Genomic DNA, 23872 nt, shown 5'->3' with positions numbered 1-23872 from the left:
AGGGCAGCATATCTGTTGTCTAACCTACATCCCCCTCTATTCCCCTCAGAGTTTGACGATCTGGAGATGTGCACGTCTCTGGAGTGCGGCGGCTCTCAGTGGTGGTCAGGCACTGTGCATCCTGGGAAGGCCGGTCCTCCAACATCAACCTCAGAGACTGACAAAATGACATCTCTCCAGCGATTGGTTGAGGACCTTCGCTCGCAGCTCTCCCGCTCTCAGACAGTGATCCGGAGCCTCCAGGGCCGCCTGCGCTCTCTTTCCACCTCCAGCGAACTCTCCATCGGCCCCTCCATCCCCCGCAAGGTCAACTGGGGAGTCCAGTTTCAGGCCTCGCCCTCACAGAGTGGCCCAGAGGAGGACGAGGGCTGGGAGTCATCTGGTGGTGGTCTGGGGCCCTCGCCGCGCCACACCAAACCTGACAAGGACCTCCAGGAGCTGGTGTCCCGTGTGGGAGCCCTGGAGGACCAGCTGAGAAAGGGCAAAGGGACCCCAAGGCCCACCGAGGAGGGCAAGGCTACCAGCTGGCCTGGGCCGGGGTAAGTAGTGCCACCACCACCACCGTTCCTGGTCCACCACCACCACCACCACCACCACCACCACCACACCTAGTCCACCATCACCACCACACCTAGTCCACCATCACCACCACACCTAGTCCACCATCACCACCACACCTAGTCCATCACCACCACACCTAGTCCACCACCATCACCACACCTAGTCCACCACCATCACCACCACCACACCTAGTCCACCACCACCACACCTAGTCCTCCACCACCACCACCACACCTAGTCCACCACCATCACCACCACCACACCTAGTCCTCCACCACCACCACCACACCTAGTCCACCACCATCACCACCACCACACCTAGTCACCACACCCAGTCCACCACCATCACCACCACCACACCTAGTCCACCACCACACCTAGTCCACCACCACCACCACACCTAGTCCACCATCACCACCACACCTAGTCCATCACCACCACACCTAGTCCACCACCACACCTAGTCCACCACCATCACCACACCTAGTCCACCACCATCACCACCACCACACCTAGTCCACCACCACCACACCTAGTCCTCCACCACCACCACCACACCTAGTCCACCACCATCACCACCACCACACCTAGTCCACCACCACCACACCTAGACCACCACCACCACCACCACACCTAGTCCACCACCATCACCACACCTAGTCCACCACCATCACTACCACCACACCTAGTCCACCACCACCACCACCACACCTAGTCCACCACCATCCCCACCACACCTAGTCCACCACCATCACCACCACCACACCTAGTCCACCACCATCACCACCACCACACCTAGTCCACCACCATCACCACACCTAGTATACCACCACCCCCATCACTACACCTAGTCCACCACCACCACACCTAGTCCACCACCACCACCACACCTAGTCCACCACCACATCTAGTCCACCACCATCACCATCACCACACCTAGTCCACCACCACCACCACACCTAGTCCACCACCACCACCACACCTAGTCCACCACCACACCTAGTCCACCACCATCACCACCACCACCACACCTAGTCCACCACCACACCTAGTCCACCACCACCACCACCACCACCACACCTAGTCCACCACCACCACACCTAGTCCACCACAACCACCACTAGTCCACCACCATCACCACACCTAGTCCACCACCACACCTAGTCCACCACCACCACCACCACCACCACACCTAGTCCACCACCACCACACCTAGTCCACCACCATCACCACCACCACCAAACCTAGTCCACCACCACCACCACACCTAGTCCACCACCACCACACCTGGTCCACCACCACCACACCTCGTCCTCCACAACCACCACCACACCTAGTCCACCACCACCACACCTAGTCCACCACCACCACCGCACCTGGTCCACCACCAACACACCTGGTCCACCACCACCGCACCTAGTCCACTACCACCACACCACATCTGGTCCACCACCACCACCACACTTAGTCCACCACCACAACCACCACACCTAGTCCACCACCACCACCACCACACCTAGTCCACCACCACCACCACCACACCTAGTCCACCACCACACATAGTTCACCATTACCACACCTGGTCCACCACCACCACACCTAGTCCACCACCACACATAGTTCACCATCACCACACCTGGTCCACCACCACCACACCTAGTCCACCACCACCACCACACCTGGTCCACCACCACCACCACACCTAGTCCACCACCACCACACCTAGTCCACCACCACCATACCTAGTCCACCACCATCACCACCACACCTAGTCCACCACCATCACCACACCTAGTCCACCACCACCACCACCACACCTAGTCCACCACCACCACACCTAGTCCACCACAATCACCATCACACCTAGTCCACCACCACCACCACCACCACACCTAGTCCACCACCTCCTGTTGACTCTTCCTTCACCCTCTGTCTGTCTCCTGTTGACTCTTCCTTCACCCTCTGTCTGTCTCCTGTTGACTCTTCCTTCACCCTCTGTCTGTCTCCTGTTGACTCTTCCTTCACCCTCTGTCTGTCTCCTGTTGACTCTTCCTTCACCCTCTGTCTGTCTCCTGTTGACTCTTCCTTCACCCTCTGTCTGTCTCCTGTTGACTCTTCCTTCACCCTCTGTCTGTCTCCTGTTGACTCTTCCTTCACCCTCTGTCTGTCTCCTGTTGACTCTTCCTTCACCCTCTGTCTGTCTCCTGTTGACTCTTCCTTCACCCTCTGTCTGTCTCCTATTGACTCTTCCTTCACCCTCTGTCTGTCTCCTGTTGACTCTTCCTTCACCCTCTGTCTGTCTCCTGTTGACTCTTCCTTCACCCTCTGTCTGTCTCCTGTTGACTCTTCCTTCACCCTCTGTCGGTCTCCTGTTGACTCTTCCTTCACCCTCTGTCTGTCTCCTGTTGACTCTTCCTTCACCCTCTGTCTGTGTCTTTGTAGGAAGTTTAACACTCTGATCCAGGCCCAGGCCCGTGAGCTGTCCCACCTGCGCCAGAGGATGCGTGAGGGGCGCGGCGTGTGCCATATCTTGACCCAGCACCTTGGTGACACCACCAAGGCCTTCGAGGAGCTGCTTCGTGCCAACGACATAGACTACTACATGGGCCAGAGCTTCAGAGAACAGCTGGCACAGAGCAGCGCCCTGGCACAGAGAGTCAGCACCAAGATCAGCGGACGTGAGTGGAGAGGAGAAGACACATGACAAATGCACAAAGGCACACAAATAGCACTTACTGGACACAAAAGGACACAATGACCCAATGCACATATGATTACAGCTACCTAATATACTCAATCTTCAACATGCTTTAACTTTACATTTGCAAACACAATTTCTCACTTATGTCCAACAAGATTAGCATGAGTGTGTGTGACCCTGTATGTGTGATGGACCTGTGTGTGTACTGACCACATAGATGTAATGTCTCTCTCCTCTCTCATCCCCTCTCTTCAGGAGACCATCCCGAGATTCCTGACGACAAGACTGGCACAGAGCTGCTCGCCATACGGTACGTGTCTGCCAGTGTGTTTGTGTGTGTTTGTATGTGTGTGTGTGTGTGTGTGTGTGTGTGTGTGTGTGTGTGTGTGTGTGTGTGTGTGTGTGTGTGTGTGTGTGTGTGTGTGTGTGTGTGTGTGTGTGTGTGCAGCAGTATTAAATCATTAGCAGTGTGATCTCTGTGTGTTGTTGAAGTTGCTGTATAGCTGGACATTTTGGGAGTTGGAAAATATTGATTGTTGTTTGAGGGCCTGTGTCCTCCAGGGGGACGTGGAGTGTTTTTGTTTGTCACTCGATCAGTGATCCACACAGACAATCAATCAGTCTGATTAACTCACTGGCAGGACCAGCACGTTAGCCAGGTGGCAGGGACGATCAAGAGAGCTGGAGATCGATCAGTTGCTCATGTCTCTAACAGCGTTGGATCCCAATCCAATAAACCACTGTGGCTGTCATTGTAGGAGTGAGAGGCAGATCTCTCCATTTCCCTCACTGTGTCTATCCACCATATTTCTCTGCTTCTATTTTTTTTCGCTCGTTTACTCACAATCATCTTTGCCCTCTCTCTTTCTCACCCTCTCTAATCCTTTACCCCCTCATGCTGGTGGACATGTTTAACGTGGCTGTTTTTTTATAGCGTTAGCCACATTAGTGTTAAGGCTAACACGTTGAGTCAGGGCCATGCTGTATGATGTCACCAGTGCTAACCAGCCCCATGGGGACAGTGATTGAAGAGGAGTGTTGTGATTGGATGAACCCACTGCACACCCTCTGCCTCCCTCTGATTGCCATGGCAACAGCCTCAGATGGGGGCTGAGAAGGCGCCTTCTTTATCTCCTTCCCATCATGCCTCTCTCTCGCTCTGTGTGTGTGTGTGTGTGTGTGTGTGTGTGTGTGTGTGTGTGTGTGTGTGTGTGTGTGTGTGTGTGTGTGTGTGTGTGTGTGTGTGTGTGTGTGTGTGTGTGTGTGTGTGTGTGTGTGAGGGCATTTGCCAGTCGACCAGGTAGCAGGTGTCTGGGCACGAGGTCAGTTGTCTGTGAAGATTCACGCTGTCCTCTGTTTGGGTTCAGACTCAGAGAAAGTGTGTGTCCATGTGTGAGCATGAGAGAGGGAGAGAGAGAACCCCCCCCACACACACAATGAACAGAACCTAACAAACATTGTATTCCTGTGTCGGCTTGCATGGTCCTCTGGGGAACTGTATCTCTGAGCTGTGATAGTCCTCATGAAGTAGGATGGTGAATAATCCCTGTCCTGGATTAAGGGGTCGTATGTGCTGTGCAGCCAGTGGCCTGTGGGGTCAGGCTGTCACCTGGATGGTCCTGGTATCTGGGGACATCTGATTACATAGCGTTAGAGGGGCAGCCTGTTAGAGGGGCAGCCAGTTAGAGGGTCAACCAGTTAGAGGGGCAGCCTGTTAGAGGGGCAGCCAGTTAGAGGGTCAACCAGTTAGAGGGCAGCCAGTTAGAGGGTCAACCAGTTAGAGGGTCAACCAGTTAGAGGGCAGCCTGTTAGAGGGGCAGCCAGTTAGAGGGCAGCCAGTTAGAGGGTCAACCAGTTAGAGGGTCAACCAGTTAGAGGGCCAACCAGTTAGAGGGTCAACCAGTTAGAGGGTCAACCAGTTAGAGGGCAGCCAGTTAGAGGGTCAACCAGTTAGAGGGCCAACCAGTTAGAGGGTCAACCAGTTAGAGGGTCAACCAGTTAGAGGGCAGCCAGTTAGAGGGTCAACCAGTTAGAGGGTCAACCAGTTAGAGGGTCAACCAGTTAGAGGGCCAACCAGTTATAGGGCCAACCAGTTAGAGGGTCAACCAGTTAGAGGGCCAACCAGTTAGAGGGTCAACCAGTTAGAGGGTCAACCAGTTAGAGGGTCAACCAGTTAGAGGGCAGCCAGTTAGAGGGTCAACCAGTTAGAGGGTCAACCAGTTAGAGGGCCAACCAGTTAGAGGGTCAACCAGTTAGAGGGTCAACCAGTTAGAGGGTCAACCAGTTAGAGGGCAGCCAGTTAGAGGGTCAACCAGTTAGAGGGTCAACCAGTTAGAGGGTCAACCAGTTAGAGGGCCAACCAGTTAGAGGGTCAACCAGTTAGAGGGTCAACCAGTTAGAGGGTCAACCAGTTAGAGGGGCAGCCAGTTAGAGGGCCAACCAGTTAGAGGGTCAACCAGTTAGAGGGTCAACCAGTTAGAGGGCAGCTAGTTAGAGGGGCAGCCTGTTAGAGGGTCAACCAGTTAGAGGGTCAACCAGTTAGAGGGTCAACCAGTTAGAGGGGCAGCCAGTTAGAGGGTCAACCAGTTAGAGGGTCAACCAGTTAGAGGGTCAACCAGTTAGAGGGCAGCCAGTTAGAGGGTCAACCAGTTAGAGGGTCAACCAGTTAGAGGGTCAACCAGTTAGAGGGCAGCCAGTTAGAGGGTCAACCAGTTAGAGGGTCAACCAGTTAGAGGGTCAACCAGTTAGAGGTCAACCAGTTAGAGGGCAGCCAGTTAGAGGGTCAACCAGTTAGAGGGTCAACCAGTTAGAGGGCCAACCAGTTAGAGGGCAGCCAGTTAGAGGGTCAACCAGTTAGAGGGTCAACCAGTTAGAGGGTCAACCAGTTAGAGGGCCAACCAGTTAGAGGGCCAACCAGTTAGAGGGTCAACCAGTTAGAGGGTCAACCAGTTAGAGGGCAGCCAGTTAGAGGGTCAACCAGTTAGAGGGTCAACCAGTTAGAGGGTCAACCAGTTAGAGGGTCAGCCAGTTAGAGGGTCAACCAGTTAGAGGGTCAACCAGTTAGAGGGCAGCCAGTTAGAGGGCAGCCAGTTAGAGGGCAGCCAGTTAGAGGGTCAACCAGTTAGAGGGTCAACCAGTTAGAGGGCAGCCAGTTAGAGGGTCAACCAGTTAGAGGGCAGCCAGTTAGAGGGTCAACCAGTTAGAGGGTCAACCAGTTAGAGGGCAGCCAGTTAGAGGGCAGCCAGTTAGAGGGTCAACCAGTTAGAGGGTCAACCAGTTAGAGGGTCAACCAGTTAGAGGGGCAGCCAGTTAGAGGGCAGCCAGTTAGAGGGTCAACCAGTTAGAGGGTCAACCAGTTAGGGGGCAGCCAGTTAGAGGGGCAGCCAGTTAGAGGGTCAACCAGTTAGAGGGTCAACCAGTTAGAGGGCAGCCAGTTAGAGGGCAGCCAGTTAGAGGGTCAACCAGTTAGAGGGTCAACCAGTTAGAGGGCAGCCAGTTAGAGGGCAGCCAGTTAGAGGGTCAACCAGTTAGAGGGTCAACCAGTTAGAGGGTCAACCAGTTAGAGGGCAGCCAGTTAGAGGGCAGCCAGTTAGAGGGCAGCCAGTTAGAGGGTCAACCAGTTAGAGGGTCAACCAGTTAGAGGGTCAACCAGTTAGAGGGCAGCCAGTTAGAGGGCAGCCAGTTAGAGGGTCAACCAGTTAGAGGGTCAACCAGTTAGAGGGCCAACCAGTTAGAGGGTCAACCAGTTAGAGGGCAGCCAGTTAGAGGGCAGCCAGTTAGAGGGTCAACCAGTTAGAGGGCCAACCAGTTAGAGGGTCAACCAGTTAGAGGGTCAACCAGTTAGAGGGCCAACCAGTTAGAGGGTCAACCAGTTAGAGGGTCAACCAGTTAGAGGGTCAACCAGTTAGAGGGCAGCCAGTTAGAGGGTCAACCAGTTAGAGGGTCAACCAGTTAGAGGGTCAACCAGTTAGAGGGTCAACCAGTTAGAGGGCCAACCAGTTAGAGGGCCAGCCAGTTAGAGGGCCAACCAGTTAGAGGGCAGCCAGTTAGAGGGCAGCCAGTTAGAGGGCAGCCAGTTAGAGGGTCAACCAGTTAGAGGGTCAACCAGTTAGAGGGTCAACCAGTTAGAGGGTCAACCAGTTAGAGGGCAGCCAGTTAGAGGGCAGCCAGTTAGAGGGTCAACCAGTTAGAGGGTCAACCAGTTAGAGGGTCAACCAGTTAGAGGGTCAACCAGTTAGAGGGCAGCCAGTTAGAGGGTCAACCAGTTAGAGGGCAGCTAGTTAGAGGGCCAACCAGTTAGAGGGTCAACCAGTTAGAGGGCAGCCAGTTAGAGGGTCAACCAGTTAGAGGGCAGCCAGTTAGAGGGTCAACCAGTTAGAGGGTCAACCAGTTAGAGGGTCAACCAGTTAGAGGGTCAACCAGTTAGAGGGGCAACCAGTTAGAGGGTCAACCAGTTAGAGGGTCAACCAGTTAGAGGGTCAACCAGTTAGAGGGCAGCCAGTTAGAGGGTCAACCAGTTAGAGGGTCAACCAGTTAGAGGGTCAACCAGTTAGAGGGCAGCCAGTTAGAGGGTCAACCAGTTAGAGGGCAGCCAGTTAGAGGGTCAACCAGTTAGAGGGTCAACCAGTTAGAGGGTCAACCAGTTAGAGGGCCAACCAGTTAGAGGGTCAACCAGTTAGAGGGTCAACCAGTTAGAGGGTCAACCAGTTAGAGGGGCAGCCAGTTAGAGGGCCAACCAGTTAGAGGGTCAACCAGTTAGAGGGTCAACCAGTTAGAGGGTCAACCAGTTAGAGGGGCAGCCAGTTAGAAGGCAGCCAGTTAGAGGGTCAACCAGTTAGAGGGTCAACCAGTTAGAGGGTCAACCAGTTAGAGGGTCAACCAGTTAGAGGGTCAACCAGTTAGAGGGGCAGCCAGTTAGAGGGTCAACCAGTTAGAGGGTCAACCAGTTAGAGGGTCAACCAGTTAGAGGGTCAACCAGTTAGAGGGCCAACCAGTTAGAGGGCCAACCAGTTAGAGGGCCAACCAGTTAGAGGGGCAGCCAGTTAGAAGGCAGCCAGTTAGAGGGCAGCCAGTTAGAGGGTCAACCAGTTAGAGGGTCAACCAGTTAGAGGGTCAACCAGTTAGAGGGTCAACCAGTTAGAGGGCAGCCAGTTAGAGGGTCAACCAGTTAGAGGGTCAACCAGTTAGAGGGCAGCCAGTTAGAGGGTCAACCAGTTAGAGGGTCAACCAGTTAGAGGGTCAACCAGTTAGAGGGCCAACCAGTTAGAGGGTCAACCAGTTAGAGGGTCAACCAGTTAGAGGGTCAACCAGTTAGAGGGCAGCCAGTTAGAGGGCAGCCAGTTAGAGGGTCAACCAGTTAGAGGGCAGCCAGTTAGAGGGCAGCCAGTTAGAGGGCAGCCAGTTAGAGGGTCAACCAGTTAGAGGGTCAACCAGTTAGAGGGTCAACCAGTTAGAGGGTCAACCAGTTAGAGGGTCAACCAGTTAGAGGGTCAACCAGTTAGAGGGCAGCCAGTTAGAGGGTCAACCAGTTAGAGGGTCAACCAGTTAGAGGGTCAACCAGTTAGAGGGGCAGCCAGTTAGAGGGCAGCCAGTTAGAGGGTCAACCAGTTAGAGGGTCAACCAGTTAGAGGGTCAACCAGTTAGAGGGTCAACCAGTTAGAGGGCAGCCAGTTAGAGGGCAGCCAGTTAGAGGGCAGCCAGTTAGAGGGTCAACCAGTTAGAGGGTCAACCAGTTAGAGGGTCAACCAGTTAGAGGGCAGCCAGTTAGAGGGCAGCCAGTTAGAGGGTCAACCAGTTAGAGGGCCAACCAGTTAGAGGGTCAACCAGTTAGAGGGTCAACCAGTTAGAGGGCAGCCAGTTAGAGGGCAGCCAGTTAGAGGGTCAACCAGTTAGAGGGCCAACCAGTTAGAGGGTCAACCAGTTAGAGGGTCAACCAGTTAGAGGGCCAACCAGTTAGAGGGCCAACCAGTTAGAGGGTCAACCAGTTAGAGGGTCAACCAGTTAGAGGGCAGCCAGTTAGAGGGTCAACCAGTTAGAGGGTCAACCAGTTAGAGGGTCAACCAGTTAGAGGGTCAACCAGTTAGAGGGTCAACCAGTTAGAGGGCCAACCAGTTAGAGGGTCAGCCAGTTAGAGGGCCAACCAGTTAGAGGGCAGCCAGTTAGAGGGCAGCCAGTTAGAGGGCAGCCAGTTAGAGGGTCAACCAGTTAGAGGGTCAACCAGTTAGAGGGTCAACCAGTTAGAGGGTCAACCAGTTAGAGGGCAGCCAGTTAGAGGGCAGCCAGTTAGAGGGTCAACCAGTTAGAGGGTCAACCAGTTAGAGGGTCAACCAGTTAGAGGGCAGCCAGTTAGAGGGTCAACCAGTTAGAGGGCAGCTAGTTAGAGGGCCAACCAGTTAGAGGGTCAACCAGTTAGAGGGCAGCCAGTTAGAGGGTCAACCAGTTAGAGGGTCAACCAGTTAGAGGGCAGCCAGTTAGAGGGTCAACCAGTTAGAGGGTCAACCAGTTAGAGGGTCAACCAGTTAGAGGGTCAACCAGTTAGAGGGGCAGCCAGTTAGAGGGCCAACCAGTTAGAGGGTCATCCAGTTAGAGGGTCAACCAGTTAGAGGGTCAACCAGTTAGAGGGCAGCCAGTTAGAGGGTCAACCAGTTAGAGGGTCAACCAGTTAGAGGGTCAACCAGTTAGAGGGCAGCCAGTTAGAGGGTCAACCAGTTAGAGGGCAGCCAGTTAGAGGGTCAACCAGTTAGAGGGTCAACCAGTTAGAGGGTCAACCAGTTAGAGGGTCAACCAGTTAGAGGGCCAACCAGTTAGAGGGTCAACCAGTTAGAGGGTCAACCAGTTAGAGGGTCAACCAGTTAGAGGGGCAGCCAGTTAGAGGGCCAACCAGTTAGAGGGTCAACCAGTTAGAGGGTCAACCAGTTAGAGGGTCAACCAGTTAGAAGGCAGCCAGTTAGAGGGTCAACCAGTTAGAGGGTCAACCAGTTAGAGGGTCAACCAGTTAGAGGGTCAACCAGTTAGAGGGTCAACCAGTTAGAGGGGCAGCCAGTTAGAGGGTCAACCAGTTAGAGGGTCAACCAGTTAGAGGGTCAACCAGTTAGAGGGTCAACCAGTTAGAGGGTCAACCAGTTAGAGGGCCAACCAGTTAGAGGGCCAACCAGTTAGAGGGCCAACCAGTTAGAGGGCCAGCCAGTTAGAAGGCAGCCAGTTAGAGGGCAGCCAGTTAGAGGGTCAACCAGTTAGAGGGTCAACCAGTTAGAGGGTCAACCAGTTAGAGGGTCAACCAGTTAGAGGGTCAACCAGTTAGAGGGCAGCCAGTTAGAGGGTCAACCAGTTAGAGGGTCAACCAGTTAGAGGGTCAACCAGTTAGAGGGTCAACCAGTTAGAGGGTCAACCAGTTAGAGGGCCAACCAGTTAGAGGGTCAACCAGTTAGAGGGTCAACCAGTTAGAGGGTCAACCAGTTAGAGGGTCAACCAGTTAGAGGGCAGCCAGTTAGAGGGCAGCCAGTTAGAGGGTCAACCAGTTAGAGGGCAGCCAGTTAGAGGGCAGCCAGTTAGAGGGCAGCCAGTTAGAGGGTCAACCAGTTAGAGGGTCAACCAGTTAGAGGGTCAACCAGTTAGAGGGGCAGCCAGTTAGAAGGCAGCCAGTTAGAGGGTCAACCAGTTAGAGGGTCAACCAGTTAGAGGGTCAACCAGTTAGAGGGTCAACCAGTTAGAGGGTCAACCAGTTAGAGGGCAGCCAGTTAGAGGGTCAACCAGTTAGAGGGTCAACCAGTTAGAGGGCAGCCAGTTAGAGGGTCAACCAGTTAGAGGGTCAACCAGTTAGAGGGTCAACCAGTTAGAGGGCCAACCAGTTAGAGGGTCAACCAGTTAGAGGGTCAACCAGTTAGAGGGTCAACCAGTTAGAGGGTCAACCAGTTAGAGGGCAGCCAGTTAGAGGGCAGCCAGTTAGAGGGTCAACCAGTTAGAGGGCAGCCAGTTAGAGGGCAGCCAGTTAGAGGGTCAACCAGTTAGAGGGTCAACCAGTTAGAGGGTCAACCAGTTAGAGGGTCAACCAGTTAGAGGGCAGCCAGTTAGAGGGTCAACCAGTTAGAGGGTCAACCAGTTAGAGGGCAGCCAGTTAGAGGGCGGCCAGTTAGAGGGCGGCCAGTTAGAGGGTCAACCAGTTAGAGGGCAGCCAGTTAGAGGGCAGCCAGTTAGAGGGCAGCCAGTTAGAGGGTCAACCAGTTAGAGGGTCAACCAGTTAGAGGGTCAACCAGTTAGAGGGTCAACCAGTTAGAGGGCAGCCAGTTAGAGGGCAGCCAGTTAGAGGGTCAACCAGTTAGAGGGTCAACCAGTTAGAGGGTCAACCAGTTAGAGGGTCAACCAGTTAGAGGGCAGCCAGTTAGAGGGTCAACCAGTTAGAGGGCAGCTAGTTAGAGGGCAGCTAGTTAGAGGGCCAACCAGTTAGAGGGTCAACCAGTTAGAGGGCAGCCAGTTAGAGGGTCAACCAGTTAGAGGGTCAACCAGTTAGAGGGTCAACCAGTTAGAGGGCAGCCAGTTAGAGGGTCAACCAGTTAGAGGGCAGCCAGTTAGAGGGTCAACCAGTTAGAGGGTCAACCAGTTAGAGGGTCAACCAGTTAGAGGGTCAACCAGTTAGAGGGGCAGCCAGTTAGAGGGCCAACCAGTTAGAGGGTCAACCAGTTAGAGGGTCAACCAGTTAGAGGGTCAACCAGTTAGAGGGCAGCCAGTTAGAGGGTCAACCAGTTAGAGGGTCAACCAGTTAGAGGGTCAACCAGTTAGAGGGCAGCCAGTCAGAGGGTCAACCAGTTAGAGGGCAGCCAGTTAGAGGGTCAACCAGTTAGAGGGTCAACCAGTTAGAGGGTCAACCAGTTAGAGGGCCAACCAGTTAGAGGGTCAACCAGTTAGAGGGTCAACCAGTTAGAGGGTCAACCAGTTAGAGGGGCAGCCAGTTAGAGGGTCAACCAGTTAGAGGGTCAACCAGTTAGAGGGTCAACCAGTTAGAGGGGCAGCCAGTTAGAAGGCAGCCAGTTAGAGGGTCAACCAGTTAGAGGGTCAACCAGTTAGAGGGTCAACCAGTTAGAGGGTCAACCAGTTAGAGGGTCAACCAGTTAGAGGGGCAGCCAGTTAGAGGGTCAACCAGTTAGAGGGTCAACCAGTTAGAGGGTCAACCAGTTAGAGGGTCAACCAGTTAGAGGGTCAACCAGTTAGAGGGCCAACCAGTTAGAGGGCCAACCAGTTAGAGGGGCAGCCAGTTAGAGGCAGCCAGTTAGAGGGCAGCCAGTTAGAGGGTCAACCAGTTAGAGGGTCAACCAGTTAGAGGGTCAACCAGTTAGAGGGTCAACCAGTTAGAGGGCAGCCAGTTAGAGGGTCAACCAGTTAGAGGGTCAACCAGTTAGAGGGCAGCCAGTTAGAGGGTCAACCAGTTAGAGGGTCAACCAGTTAGAGGGTCAACCAGTTAGAGGGCCAACCAGTTAGAGGGTCAACCAGTTAGAGGGTCAACCAGTTAGAGGGTCAACCAGTTAGAGGGCAGCCAGTTAGAGGGCAGCCAGTTAGAGGGTCAACCAGTTAGAGGGCAGCCAGTTAGAGGGCAGCCAGTTAGAGGGCAGCCAGTTAGAGGGTCAACCAGTTAGAGGGTCAACCAGTTAGAGGGTCAACCAGTTAGAGGGTCAACCAGTTAGAGGGTCAACCAGTTAGAGGGCAGCCAGTTAGAGGGTCAACCAGTTAGAGGGTCAACCAGTTAGAGGGGCAGCCAGTTAGAGGGCAGCCAGTTAGAGGGTCAACCAGTTAGAGGGTCAACCAGTTAGAGGGTCAACCAGTTAGAGGGTCAACCAGTTAGAGGGTCAACCAGTTAGAGGGCAGCCAGTTAGAGGGCAGCCAGTTAGAGGGCAGCCAGTTAGAGGGTCAACCAGTTAGAGGGTCAACCAGTTAGAGGGCCAACCAGTTAGAGGGTCAACCAGTTAGAGGGCAGCCAGTTAGAGGGCAGCCAGTTAGAGGGTCAACCAGTTAGAGGGCCAACCAGTTAGAGGGTCAACCAGTTAGAGGGTCAACCAGTTAGAGGGCCAACCAGTTAGAGGGTCAACCAGTTAGAGGGTCAACCAGTTAGAGGGTCAACCAGTTAGAGGGCAGCCAGTTAGAGGGTCAACCAGTTAGAGGGTCAACCAGTTAGAGGGTCAACCAGTTAGAGGGTCAACCAGTTAGAGGGCCAACCAGTTAGAGGGCCAGCCAGTTAGAGGGCCAACCAGTTAGAGGGCAGCCAGTTAGAGGGCAGCCAGTTAGAGGGTCAACCAGTTAGAGGGTCAACCAGTTAGAGGGTCAACCAGTTAGAGGGTCAACCAGTTAGAGGGCAGCCAGTTAGAGGGTCAACCAGTTAGAGGGTCAACCAGTTAGAGGGTCAACCAGTTAGAGGGTCAACCAGTTAGAGGGCAGCCAGTTAGAGGGTCAACCAGTTAGAGGGCAGCTAGTTAGAGGGCCAACCAGTTAGAGGGTCAACCAGTTAGAGGGCAGCCAGTTAGAGGGTCAACCAGTTAGAGGGTCAACCAGTTAGAGGGCAGCCAGTTAGAGGGTCAACCAGTTAGAGGGTCAACCAGTTAGAGGGTCAACCAGTTAGAGGGTCAACCAGTTAGAGGGGCAACCAGTTAGAGGGTCAACCAGTTAGAGGGTCAACCAGTTAGAGGGTCAACCAGTTAGAGGGCAGCCAGTTAGAGGGTCAACCAGTTAGAGGGTCAACCAGTTAGAGGGTCAACCAGTTAGAGGGCAGCCAGTTAGAGGGTCAACCAGTTAGAGGGCAGCCAGTTAGAGGGTCAACCAGTTAGAGGGTCAACCAGTTAGAGGGTCAACCAGTTAGAGGGCCAACCAGTTAGAGGGTCAACCAGTTAGAGGGTCAACCAGTTAGAGGGTCAACCAGTTAGAGGGGCAGCCAGTTAGAGGGCCAACCAGTTAGAGGGCCAACCAGTTAGAGGGTCAACCAGTTAGAGGGTCAACCAGTTAGAGGGTCAACCAGTTAGAGGGGCAGCCAGTTAGAAGGCAGCCAGTTAGAGGGTCAACCAGTTAGAGGGTCAACCAGTTAGAGGGTCAACCAGTTAGAGGGTCAACCAGTTAGAGGGGCAGCCAGTTAGAGGGTCAACCAGTTAGAGGGTCAACCAGTTAGAGGGTCAACCAGTTAGAGGGTCAACCAGTTAGAGGGCCAACCAGTTAGAGGGCCAACCAGTTAGAGGGCCAACCAGTTAGAGGGGCAGCCAGTTAGAAGGCAGCCAGTTAGAGGGCAGCCAGTTAGAGGGTCAACCAGTTAGAGGGTCAACCAGTTAGAGGGTCAACCAGTTAGAGGGTCAACCAGTTAGAGGGCAGCCAGTTAGAGGGTCAACCAGTTAGAGGGTCAACCAGTTAGAGGGCAGCCAGTTAGAGGGTCAACCAGTTAGAGGGTCAACCAGTTAGAGGGTCAACCAGTTAGAGGGCCAACCAGTTAGAGGGTCAACCAGTTAGAGGGTCAACCAGTTAGAGGGTCAACCAGTTAGAGGGTCAACCAGTTAGAGGGCAGCCAGTTAGAGGGCAGCCAGTTAGAGGGTCAACCAGTTAGAGGGCAGCCAGTTAGAGGGCAGCCAGTTAGAGGGCAGCCAGTTAGAGGGTCAACCAGTTAGAGGGTCAACCAGTTAGAGGGTCAACCAGTTAGAGGGTCAACCAGTTAGAGGGTCAACCAGTTAGAGGGCAGCCAGTTAGAGGGTCAACCAGTTAGAGGGTCAACCAGTTAGAGGGGCAGCCAGTTAGAGGGCAGCCAGTTAGAGGGTCAACCAGTTAGAGGGTCAACCAGTTAGAGGGTCAACCAGTTAGAGGGTCAACCAGTTAGAGGGTCAACCAGTTAGAGGGCAGCCAGTTAGAGGGCAGCCAGTTAGAGGGCAGCCAGTTAGAGGGTCAACCAGTTAGAGGGTCAACCAGTTAGAGGGTCAACCAGTTAGAGGGCAGCCAGTTAGAGGGCAGCCAGTTAGAGGGTCAACCAGTTAGAGGGCCAACCAGTTAGAGGGTCAACCAGTTAGAGGGTCAACCAGTTAGAGGGCAGCCAGTTAGAGGGCAGCCAGTTAGAGGGTCAACCAGTTAGAGGGCCAACCAGTTAGAGGGTCAACCAGTTAGAGGGTCAACCAGTTAGAGGGCCAACCAGTTAGAGGGCCAACCAGTTAGAGGGTCAACCAGTTAGAGGGTCAACCAGTTAGAGGGCAGCCAGTTAGAGGGTCAACCAGTTAGAGGGTCAACCAGTTAGAGGGTCAACCAGTTAGAGGGTCAACCAGTTAGAGGGTCAACCAGTTAGAGGGCCAACCAGTTAGAGGGTCAGCCAGTTAGAGGGCCAACCAGTTAGAGGGCAGCCAGTTAGAGGGCAGCCAGTTAGAGGGCAGCCAGTTAGAGGGTCAACCAGTTAGAGGGTCAACCAGTTAGAGGGTCAACCAGTTAGAGGGTCAACCAGTTAGAGGGCAGCCAGTTAGAGGGCAGCCAGTTAGAGGGTCAACCAGTTAGAGGGTCAACCAGTTAGAGGGTCAACCAGTTAGAGGGTCAACCAGTTAGAGGGCAGCCAGTTAGAGGGTCAACCAGTTAGAGGGCAGCTAGTTAGAGGGCCAACCAGTTAGAGGGTCAACCAGTTAGAGGGCAGCCAGTTAGAGGGTCAACCAGTTAGAGGGTCAACCAGTTAGAGGGCAGCCAGTTAGAGGGTCAACCAGTTAGAGGGTCAACCAGTTAGAGGGTCAACCAGTTAGAGGGTCAACCAGTTAGAGGGGCAGCCAGTTAGAGGGCCAACCAGTTAGAGGGTCAACCAGTTAGAGGGTCAACCAGTTAGAGGGTCAACCAGTTAGAGGGCAGCCAGTTAGAGGGTCAACCAGTTAGAGGGTCAACCAGTTAGAGGGTCAACCAGTTAGAGGGCAGCCAGTTAGAGGGTCAACCAGTTAGAGGGCAGCCAGTTAGAGGGTCAACCAGTTAGAGGGTCAACCAGTTAGAGGGCCAACCAGTTAGAGGGTCAACCAGTTAGAGGGTCAACCAGTTAGAGGGCCCGTGGGGCAACCAGTTAGAGGGTCAACCAGTTAGAGGGTCAACCAGTTAGAGGGTCAACCAGTTAGAAGGCAGCCAGTTAGAGGGTCAACCAGTTAGAGGGTCAACCAGTTAGAGGGTCAACCAGTTAGAGGGTCAACCAGTTAGAGGGTCAACCAGTTAGAGGGTCAACCAGTTAGAGGGTCAACCAGTTAGAGGGTCAACCAGTTAGAGGGCCAACCAGTTAGAGGGCCAACCAGTTAGAGGGCCAACCAGTTAGAGGGGCAGCCAGTTAGAAGGCAGCCAGTTAGAGGGCAGCCAGTTAGAGGGTCAACCAGTTAGAGGGTCAACCAGTTAGAGGGTCAACCAGTTAGAGGGTCAACCAGTTAGAGGGTCAACCAGTTAGAGGGCAGCCAGTTAGAGGGTCAACCAGTTAGAGGGTCAACCAGTTAGAGGGTCAACCAGTTAGAGGGTCAACCAGTTAGAGGGCCAACCAGTTAGAGGGTCAACCAGTTAGAGGGTCAACCAGTTAGAGGGTCAACCAGTTAGAGGGTCAACCAGTTAGAGGGCAGCCAGTTAGAGGGCAGCCAGTTAGAGGGTCAACCAGTTAGAGGGCAGCCAGTTAGAGGGCAGCCAGTTAGAGGGCAGCCAGTTAGAGGGTCAACCAGTTAGAGGGTCAACCAGTTAGAGGGTCAACCAGTTAGAGGGGCAGCCAGTTAGAAGGCAGCCAGTTAGAGGGTCAACCAGTTAGAGGGTCAACCAGTTAGAGGGTCAACCAGTTAGAGGGTCAACCAGTTAGAGGGTCAACCAGTTAGAGGGCAGCCAGTTAGAGGGTCAACCAGTTAGAGGGTCAACCAGTTAGAGGGCAGCCAGTTAGAGGGTCAACCAGTTAGAGGGTCAACCAGTTAGAGGGTCAACCAGTTAGAGGGCCAACCAGTTAGAGGGTCAACCAGTTAGAGGGTCAACCAGTTAGAGGGTCAACCAGTTAGAGGGTCAACCAGTTAGAGGGCAGCCAGTTAGAGGGCAGCCAGTTAGAGGGTCAACCAGTTAGAGGGCAGCCAGTTAGAGGGCAGCCAGTTAGAGGGCAGCCAGTTAGAGGGTCAACCAGTTAGAGGGTCAACCAGTTAGAGGGTCAACCAGTTAGAGGGTCAACCAGTTAGAGGGCAGCCAGTTAGAGGGTCAACCAGTTAGAGGGTCAACCAGTTAGAGGGCGGCCAGTTAGAGGGCGGCCAGTTAGAGGGCGGCCAGTTAGAGGGTCAACCAGTTAGAGGGCAGCCAGTTAGAGGGCAGCCAGTTAGAGGGCAGCCAGTTAGAGGGTCAACCAGTTAGAGGGTCAACCAGTTAGAGGGTCAACCAGTTAGAGGGTCAACCAGTTAGAGGGCAGCCAGTTAGAGGGCAGCCAGTTAGAGGGTCAACCAGTTAGAGGGTCAACCAGTTAGAGGGTCAACCAGTTAGAGGGTCAACCAGTTAGAGGGCAGCCAGTTAGAGGGTCAACCAGTTAGAGGGCAGCTAGTTAGAGGGCCAACCAGTTAGAGGGTCAACCAGTTAGAGGGCAGCCAGTTAGAGGGTCAACCAGTTAGAGGGTCAACCAGTTAGAGGGTCAACCAGTTAGAGGGCAGCCAGTTAGAGGGTCAACCAGTTAGAGGGCAGCCAGTTAGAGGGTCAACCAGTTAGAGGGTCAACCAGTTAGAGGGTCAACCAGTTAGAGGGTCAACCAGTTAGAGGGGCAGCCAGTTAGAGGGCCAACCAGTTAGAGGGTCAACCAGTTAGAGGGTCAACCAGTTAGAGGGTCAACCAGTTAGAGGGCAGCCAGTTAGAGGGTCAACCAGTTAGAGGGTCAACCAGTTAGAGGGTCAACCAGTTAGAGGGCAGCCAGTTAGAGGGTCAACCAGTTAGAGGGCAGCCAGTTAGAGGGTCAACCAGTTAGAGGGTCAACCAGTTAGAGGGTCAACCAGTTAGAGGGTCAACCAGTTAGAGGGTCAACCAGTTAGAGGGCAGCCAGTTAGAGGGTCAACCAGTTAGAGGGTCAACCAGTTAGAGGGTCAACCAGTTAGAGGGTCAACCAGTTAGAGGGGCAGCCAGTTAGAGGGCCAACCAGTTAGAGGGTCAACCAGTTAGAGAGTCAACCAGTTAGAGGGTCAACCAGTTAGAGGGCAGCCAGTTAGAGGGTCAACCAGTTAGAGGGTCAACCAGTTAGAGGGTCAACCAGTTAGAGGGCAGCCAGTTAGAGGGTCAACCAGTTAGAGGGCAGCCAGTTAGAGGGTCAACCAGTTAGAGGGTCAACCAGTTAGAGGGTCAACCAGTTAGAGGGCCAACCAGTTAGAGGGTCAACCAGTTAGAGGGTCAACCAGTTAGAGGGTCAACCAGTTAGAGGGGCAGCCAGTTAGAGGGCCAACCAGTTAGAGGGTCAACCAGTTAGAGGGTCAACCAGTTAGAGGGTCAACCAGTTAGAAGGCAGCCAGTTAGAGGGTCAACCAGTTAGAGGGTCAACCAGTTAGAGGGTCAACCAGTTAGAGGGTCAACCAGTTAGAGGGTCAACCAGTTAGAGGGGCAGCCAGTTAGAGGGTCAACCAGTTAGAGGGTCAACCAGTTAGAGGGTCAACCAGTTAGAGGGTCAACCAGTTAGAGGGTCAACCAGTTAGAGGGCCAACCAGTTAGAGGGCCAACCAGTTAGAGGGCCAACCAGTTAGAGGGGCAGCCAGTTAGAAGGCAGCCAGTTAGAGGGCAGCCAGTTAGAGGGTCAACCAGTTAGAGGGTCAACCAGTTAGAGGGTCAACCAGTTAGAGGGTCAACCAGTTAGAGGGTCAACCAGTTAGAGGGCAGCCAGTTAGAGGGTCAACCAGTTAGAGGGTCAACCAGTTAGAGGGTCAACCAGTTAGAGGGTCAACCAGTTAGAGGGCCAACCAGTTAGAGGGTCAACCAGTTAGAGGGTCAACCAGTTAGAGGGTCAACCAGTTAGAGGGTCAACCAGTTAGAGGGCAGCCAGTTAGAGGGCAGCCAGTTAGAGGGTCAACCAGTTAGAGGGCAGCCAGTTAGAGGGCAGCCAGTTAGAGGGTCAACCAGTTAGAGGGTCAACCAGTTAGAGGGTCAACCAGTTAGAGGGTCAACCAGTTAGAGGGGCAGCCAGTTAGAAGGCAGCCAGTTAGAGGGTCAACCAGTTAGAGGGTCAACCAGTTAGAGGGTCAACCAGTTAGAGGGTCAACCAGTTAGAGGGTCAACCAGTTAGAGGGCAGCCAGTTAGAGGGTCAACCAGTTAGAGGGTCAACCAGTTAGAGGGCAGCCAGTTAGAGGGTCAACCAGTTAGAGGGTCAACCAGTTAGAGGGTCAACCAGTTAGAGGGCCAACCAGTTAGAGGGTCAACCAGTTAGAGGGTCAACCAGTTAGAGGGTCAACCAGTTAGAGGGCAGCCAGTTAGAGGGCAGCCAGTTAGAGGGTCAACCAGTTAGAGGGCAGCCAGTTAGAGGGCAGCCAGTTAGAGGGCAGCCAGTTAGAGGGTCAACCAGTTAGAGGGTCAACCAGTTAGAGGGTCAACCAGTTAGAGGGTCAACCAGTTAGAGGGCAGCCAGTTAGAGGGTCAACCAGTTAGAGGGTCAACCAGTTAGAGGGCAGCCAGTTAGAGGGCAGCCAGTTAGAGGGCAGCCAGTTAGAGGGTCAACCAGTTAGAGGGTCAACCAGTTAGAGGGTCAACCAGTTAGAGGGTCAACCAGTTAGAGGGCAGCCAGTTAGAGGGTCAACCAGTTAGAGGGTCAACCAGTTAGAGGGTCAACCAGTTAGAGGGCAGCCAGTTAGAGGGTCAACCAGTTAGAGGGCAGCTAGTTAGAGGGCCAACCAGTTAGAGGGTCAACCAGTTAGAGGGCAGCCAGTTAGAGGGTCAACCAGTTAGAGGGTCAACCAGTTAGAGGGTCAACCAGTTAGAGGGCAGCCAGTTAGAGGGTCAACCAGTTAGAGGGTCAACCAGTTAGAGGGTCAACCAGTTAGAGGGGCAGCCAGTTAGAGGGCCAACCAGTTAGAGGGTCAACCAGTTAGAGGGTCAACCAGTTAGAGGGTCAACCAGTTAGAGGGCAGCCAGTTAGAGGGTCAACCAGTTAGAGGGTCAACCAGTTAGAGGGTCAACCAGTTAGAGGGCCAACCAGTTAGAGGGCCAGCCAGTTAGAGGGTCAACCAGTTAGAGGGCAGCCAGTTAGAGGGTCAACCAGTTAGAGGGCAGCCAGTTAGAGGGTCAACCAGTTAGAGGGTCAACCAGTTAGAGGGTCAACCAGTTAGAGGGCCAACCAGTTAGAGGGCCAACCAGTTAGAGGGTCAACCAGTTAGAGGGTCAACCAGTTAGAGGGTCAACCAGTTAGAGGGCCAACCAGTTAGAGGGCCAACCAGTTAGAGGGTCAACCAGTTAGAGGGGCAGCCAGTTAGAAGGCAGCCAGTTAGAGGGCAGCCAGTTAGAGGGCCGCGATGTGTACGCCGAGGAACTTAAAACTTTCCACCTTCTCCACTACTGTCCCATTGATGTGGATATGGGGCTGCTCCCTCTGCTGTTTCCTGAAGTCCACGATCATCTCCTTTGTTTGTTGACGTTGAGTTTATTTTCCTGACACCACACTCCGAGGGCCCTCACCTCCTCCCTGTAGGCCGTCTCGTCGTTGTTGGTAATCAAGCCTACCACTGTAGTGTCGTCTGCAAACTTGATGATTGAGTTAGAGGCGTGCATGGCCACGCAGTCATGGGTGAACAGGGAGTACAGGAGAGGGCTGAGAACGCACCCTTGTGGGGCCCCAGTGTTGAGGATCAACGGGGTGGAGATGTTGTTTCCTACCCTCGCCACCTGGGGGCGGCCAGTCAGAAAGTCCAGGACCCAGTTGCACAGGGCGGGGTCGAGACCTAGGGTCTCGAGCTTAATGACAAGTTTAGAGGGTACTATGGTGTTAAATGCTGAGCTGTAGTCGATGAACAGCATTTTTACATTACACTGTTTGTATTCGGTCATGTTTCTGGACACCTTACCATTATTAAAAGCAGTGGTTCGCGCTTTCAGTTTTGCGCGAATGCTGCCATCAATCCACGGTTTCTGGTTGGGGAATGTTTTAATAGTCACCGTGGGAACTGATGCAACCCTTGCTCGAATTTCATCTACCTTGTTGTCAAGAGACTGGACATTGGCGAGTAGTATACTCGGGAGTGGTGAGCAATGTGCCCGTCTACGAAGCCTGACCAAAACACCGCTCCGTCTGACCCTTCTGCGGCGCCGTTGTTTTGGGTCGCCTACTGGGATCTGATCCATTGTCCTGGGTGGTGGTCCAAACAGAGGATCCGCTTTGGGAAAGTTGTATTCCTGGTTGTAATGTTGGTAAATTGACGTTGTTCTTATATCCAATAGTTCCTCCTGGCTGTATGTGATAAGACTTAAGATTTCCTGGGGTAACAGTGTAAGAAATAACACATAAATAAACTAAATACTGCATAGTTTCCTAAGAACGCGAAGCGAGGCGACCATCTCTGTCGGCGCTGCCATCGTTTATGTTATTTCATGTCATGCCAGATTGCTCCCAGGCCACCCCACAGACCACAGCATCTGAGTCAGCATAGAAAGCAACCTCTGTGCCATGCCAGGGTGTTGGGACGATATTCACTAAGCACACAGTAGATGTAACTGTTGCCCAGCTTTCTTTTCTTTCTTCTTCTTCTCTCATTTGAAGCAAAAATGGGGAGATAGTGATTTGGAGGATACATTCCCATAGAGTTGTTGTGTCCTTACAGGGTTGAGAGCAGGGTCAGGCATTGCATTGTGGGTAATTAGAGGTGCCTCTCCCTCTCTCATGAAAGAGAGATAGATAGAGCTGCAGTATGCTGCACAGCTGGCCAACCAGATACGGAGGACATAAATGTGTTTTAGTGCCAGTTGACGGAGGACTTAAATGTGTTTTAGTGCCAGTCGACTCATTTAGGACGAGCCAGTAATTGAGTGAGAAAAAAGAGGGGATTTGTATTGGTTTGATTCCCCTGCGTGTGTGTGTGTGTGTGTGTGTGTGTGTGTGTGTGTGTGTGTGTGTGTGTGTGTGTGTGTGTGTGTGTGTGTGCGCGTGAGAGTATGAGAGTGTGGGTTGGTTCTTCTATCTTTGTGGGGACCTAAAATTCTCCCTCATGGGGACATGTCCCACATCCCCATGAGGACAAAGGCTATTATAAGCTTAGGGGTTAGGTTAGAATTAGAGTTACGGTTAGGGTATGGATTAGTGGTTGGGTTTAGGGTTAAGGTTATGGGTTAAGGTTAGGTGTAAGGTTAGATTTAGGGTTAAGGTTTAGGGTTAGAGAAAATAGGACTTTGATTAGGAATCTATTTTAGGTCCCCACTAGGATAGAAGAACAAAACGTGTGTGTGTGTGTGTGTGTGTGTGTGTGTGTGTGTGTGTGGTGTAACATGGCTCAAGCTCTTACTGCAGTGCTGGATTCAGAGCAGGGTGTTGACATGGGAACTAATCAGGTTAAGTTATTAAGACCTCACGGTACAGTGAACTGGGTCAGGAGCAGTTCAAGCTACAGAGAGATAGAGGGAGAGAGAGAGAGAGACAGGGAGAGAGAGAGAGAGCTGGGGGGAGAGAGAGAGGCGGGGGGGAGAGAGAGAGAGGCGGGGAGGAGAGAGAGAGAGAGGCAGGGGGAGAGACAGAGAGAGACAGAGAGAGAGAGAGGCAGGGGGAGAGAGAGAGGCAGGGGGAGAGAGAGCGAGAGAGAGACAGAGAGAGAGAGAGGCAGGGGGAGAGAGAGCGAGAGAGAGACAGAGAGAGAGAGAGGCAGGGGGAGAGAGAGAGGCAGGGGGAGAGAGTTGGAGAGAGAAAGAGAGAGAGAGAAAGGGAGAGCGAGAGAGAGTGAGACAGAGAAAGAGAGAGATGGAGAGAAAGAGAGTGAATCAGAGAGCGGGAGCAAGAGAAGAGCAAAGCCTGGTATAGAGCACCATCCAGCTCAGTCTAAGTATTCTGTAAAACTACAGGAGCGCTACGGAGAATCAGGACTCTGACATGTACAATGGTGGATTCTCTGAAGCCTTGGACTTTTTGAAAGGGGATGCATTGACTACAGTACCTGTAATTTTACTTTGGATCTTAATCTTATGTTTTTTAGTGGATTTTAGAGACATTTTGTTTTCCTTTTTTGACGTGAGCTACCTCTTCAAAAATCCTGTTAGTTTAAATAAAATGTAACAAGAATTGATTTTTTGAGAAACAGATTCACATTCCAGGACCTGCAGACAGAGTGGTTCACAGAACATTTAACAAAGGGTCGGATGGGGCCAGGTTTTTGGGCCAGCGCTTCAGTGTGAGTTATAAAACACACAGAAGGCTGACTAGGGTTATCTGACTCTTTATGTTTGACCATTCAGCCTCTCAGTCACAGAGCTTCTCTCTCCTCTGACTGGAGTGGGTTCCTAGTGCAGCCCCTAGGCCTGGATACACCCGCCTAACACCCCGCTCTGATCTCTCCTTCCCTGGGAGAGAAACACCACTCTCTCCGGTCGCTCCGTGTTGTGTTTGGCTGCTGGTGGGAAAAGAGTGAAGAAACAGAAGGATCGGAAGCTCCCGCTTCCTTCCCGAGGTCCATCAAAGGTTTTTGGAAGCTTGGATTTGA

The 23872-nt window shown here is 53.0% G+C and overlaps 1 protein-coding gene across 6 annotated transcripts in view; it reads left to right on the top strand.

The window, feature by feature from the left end:
* pde4dip (phosphodiesterase 4D interacting protein) overlaps positions 1–23872 on the top strand; it is a 103714-nt gene that overhangs the window by 33053 nt on the left and 46789 nt on the right. For all 6 annotated transcript variants that reach the window (XM_082957049.1, XM_045687856.2, XM_045687853.2 and 3 more), the window contains 3 exons: positions 50–539; positions 3004–3239; positions 3518–3572. In XM_082957049.1, coding sequence (XP_082813175.1) covers positions 50–539; positions 3004–3239; positions 3518–3572 — 781 coding nt within the window. The remainder of the gene's footprint in view (positions 1–49; positions 540–3003; positions 3240–3517; positions 3573–23872) is intronic.

Source organism: Salmo salar, chromosome 10 (assembly GCF_965601325.2).
Source record: "Salmo salar chromosome 10, fSalSal1, whole genome shotgun sequence".
In the NCBI taxonomy this organism is placed as follows: Eukaryota; Metazoa; Chordata; class Actinopteri; order Salmoniformes; family Salmonidae; genus Salmo; species Salmo salar.
This window is presented reverse-complemented; position numbering and strand designations above follow the sequence as displayed.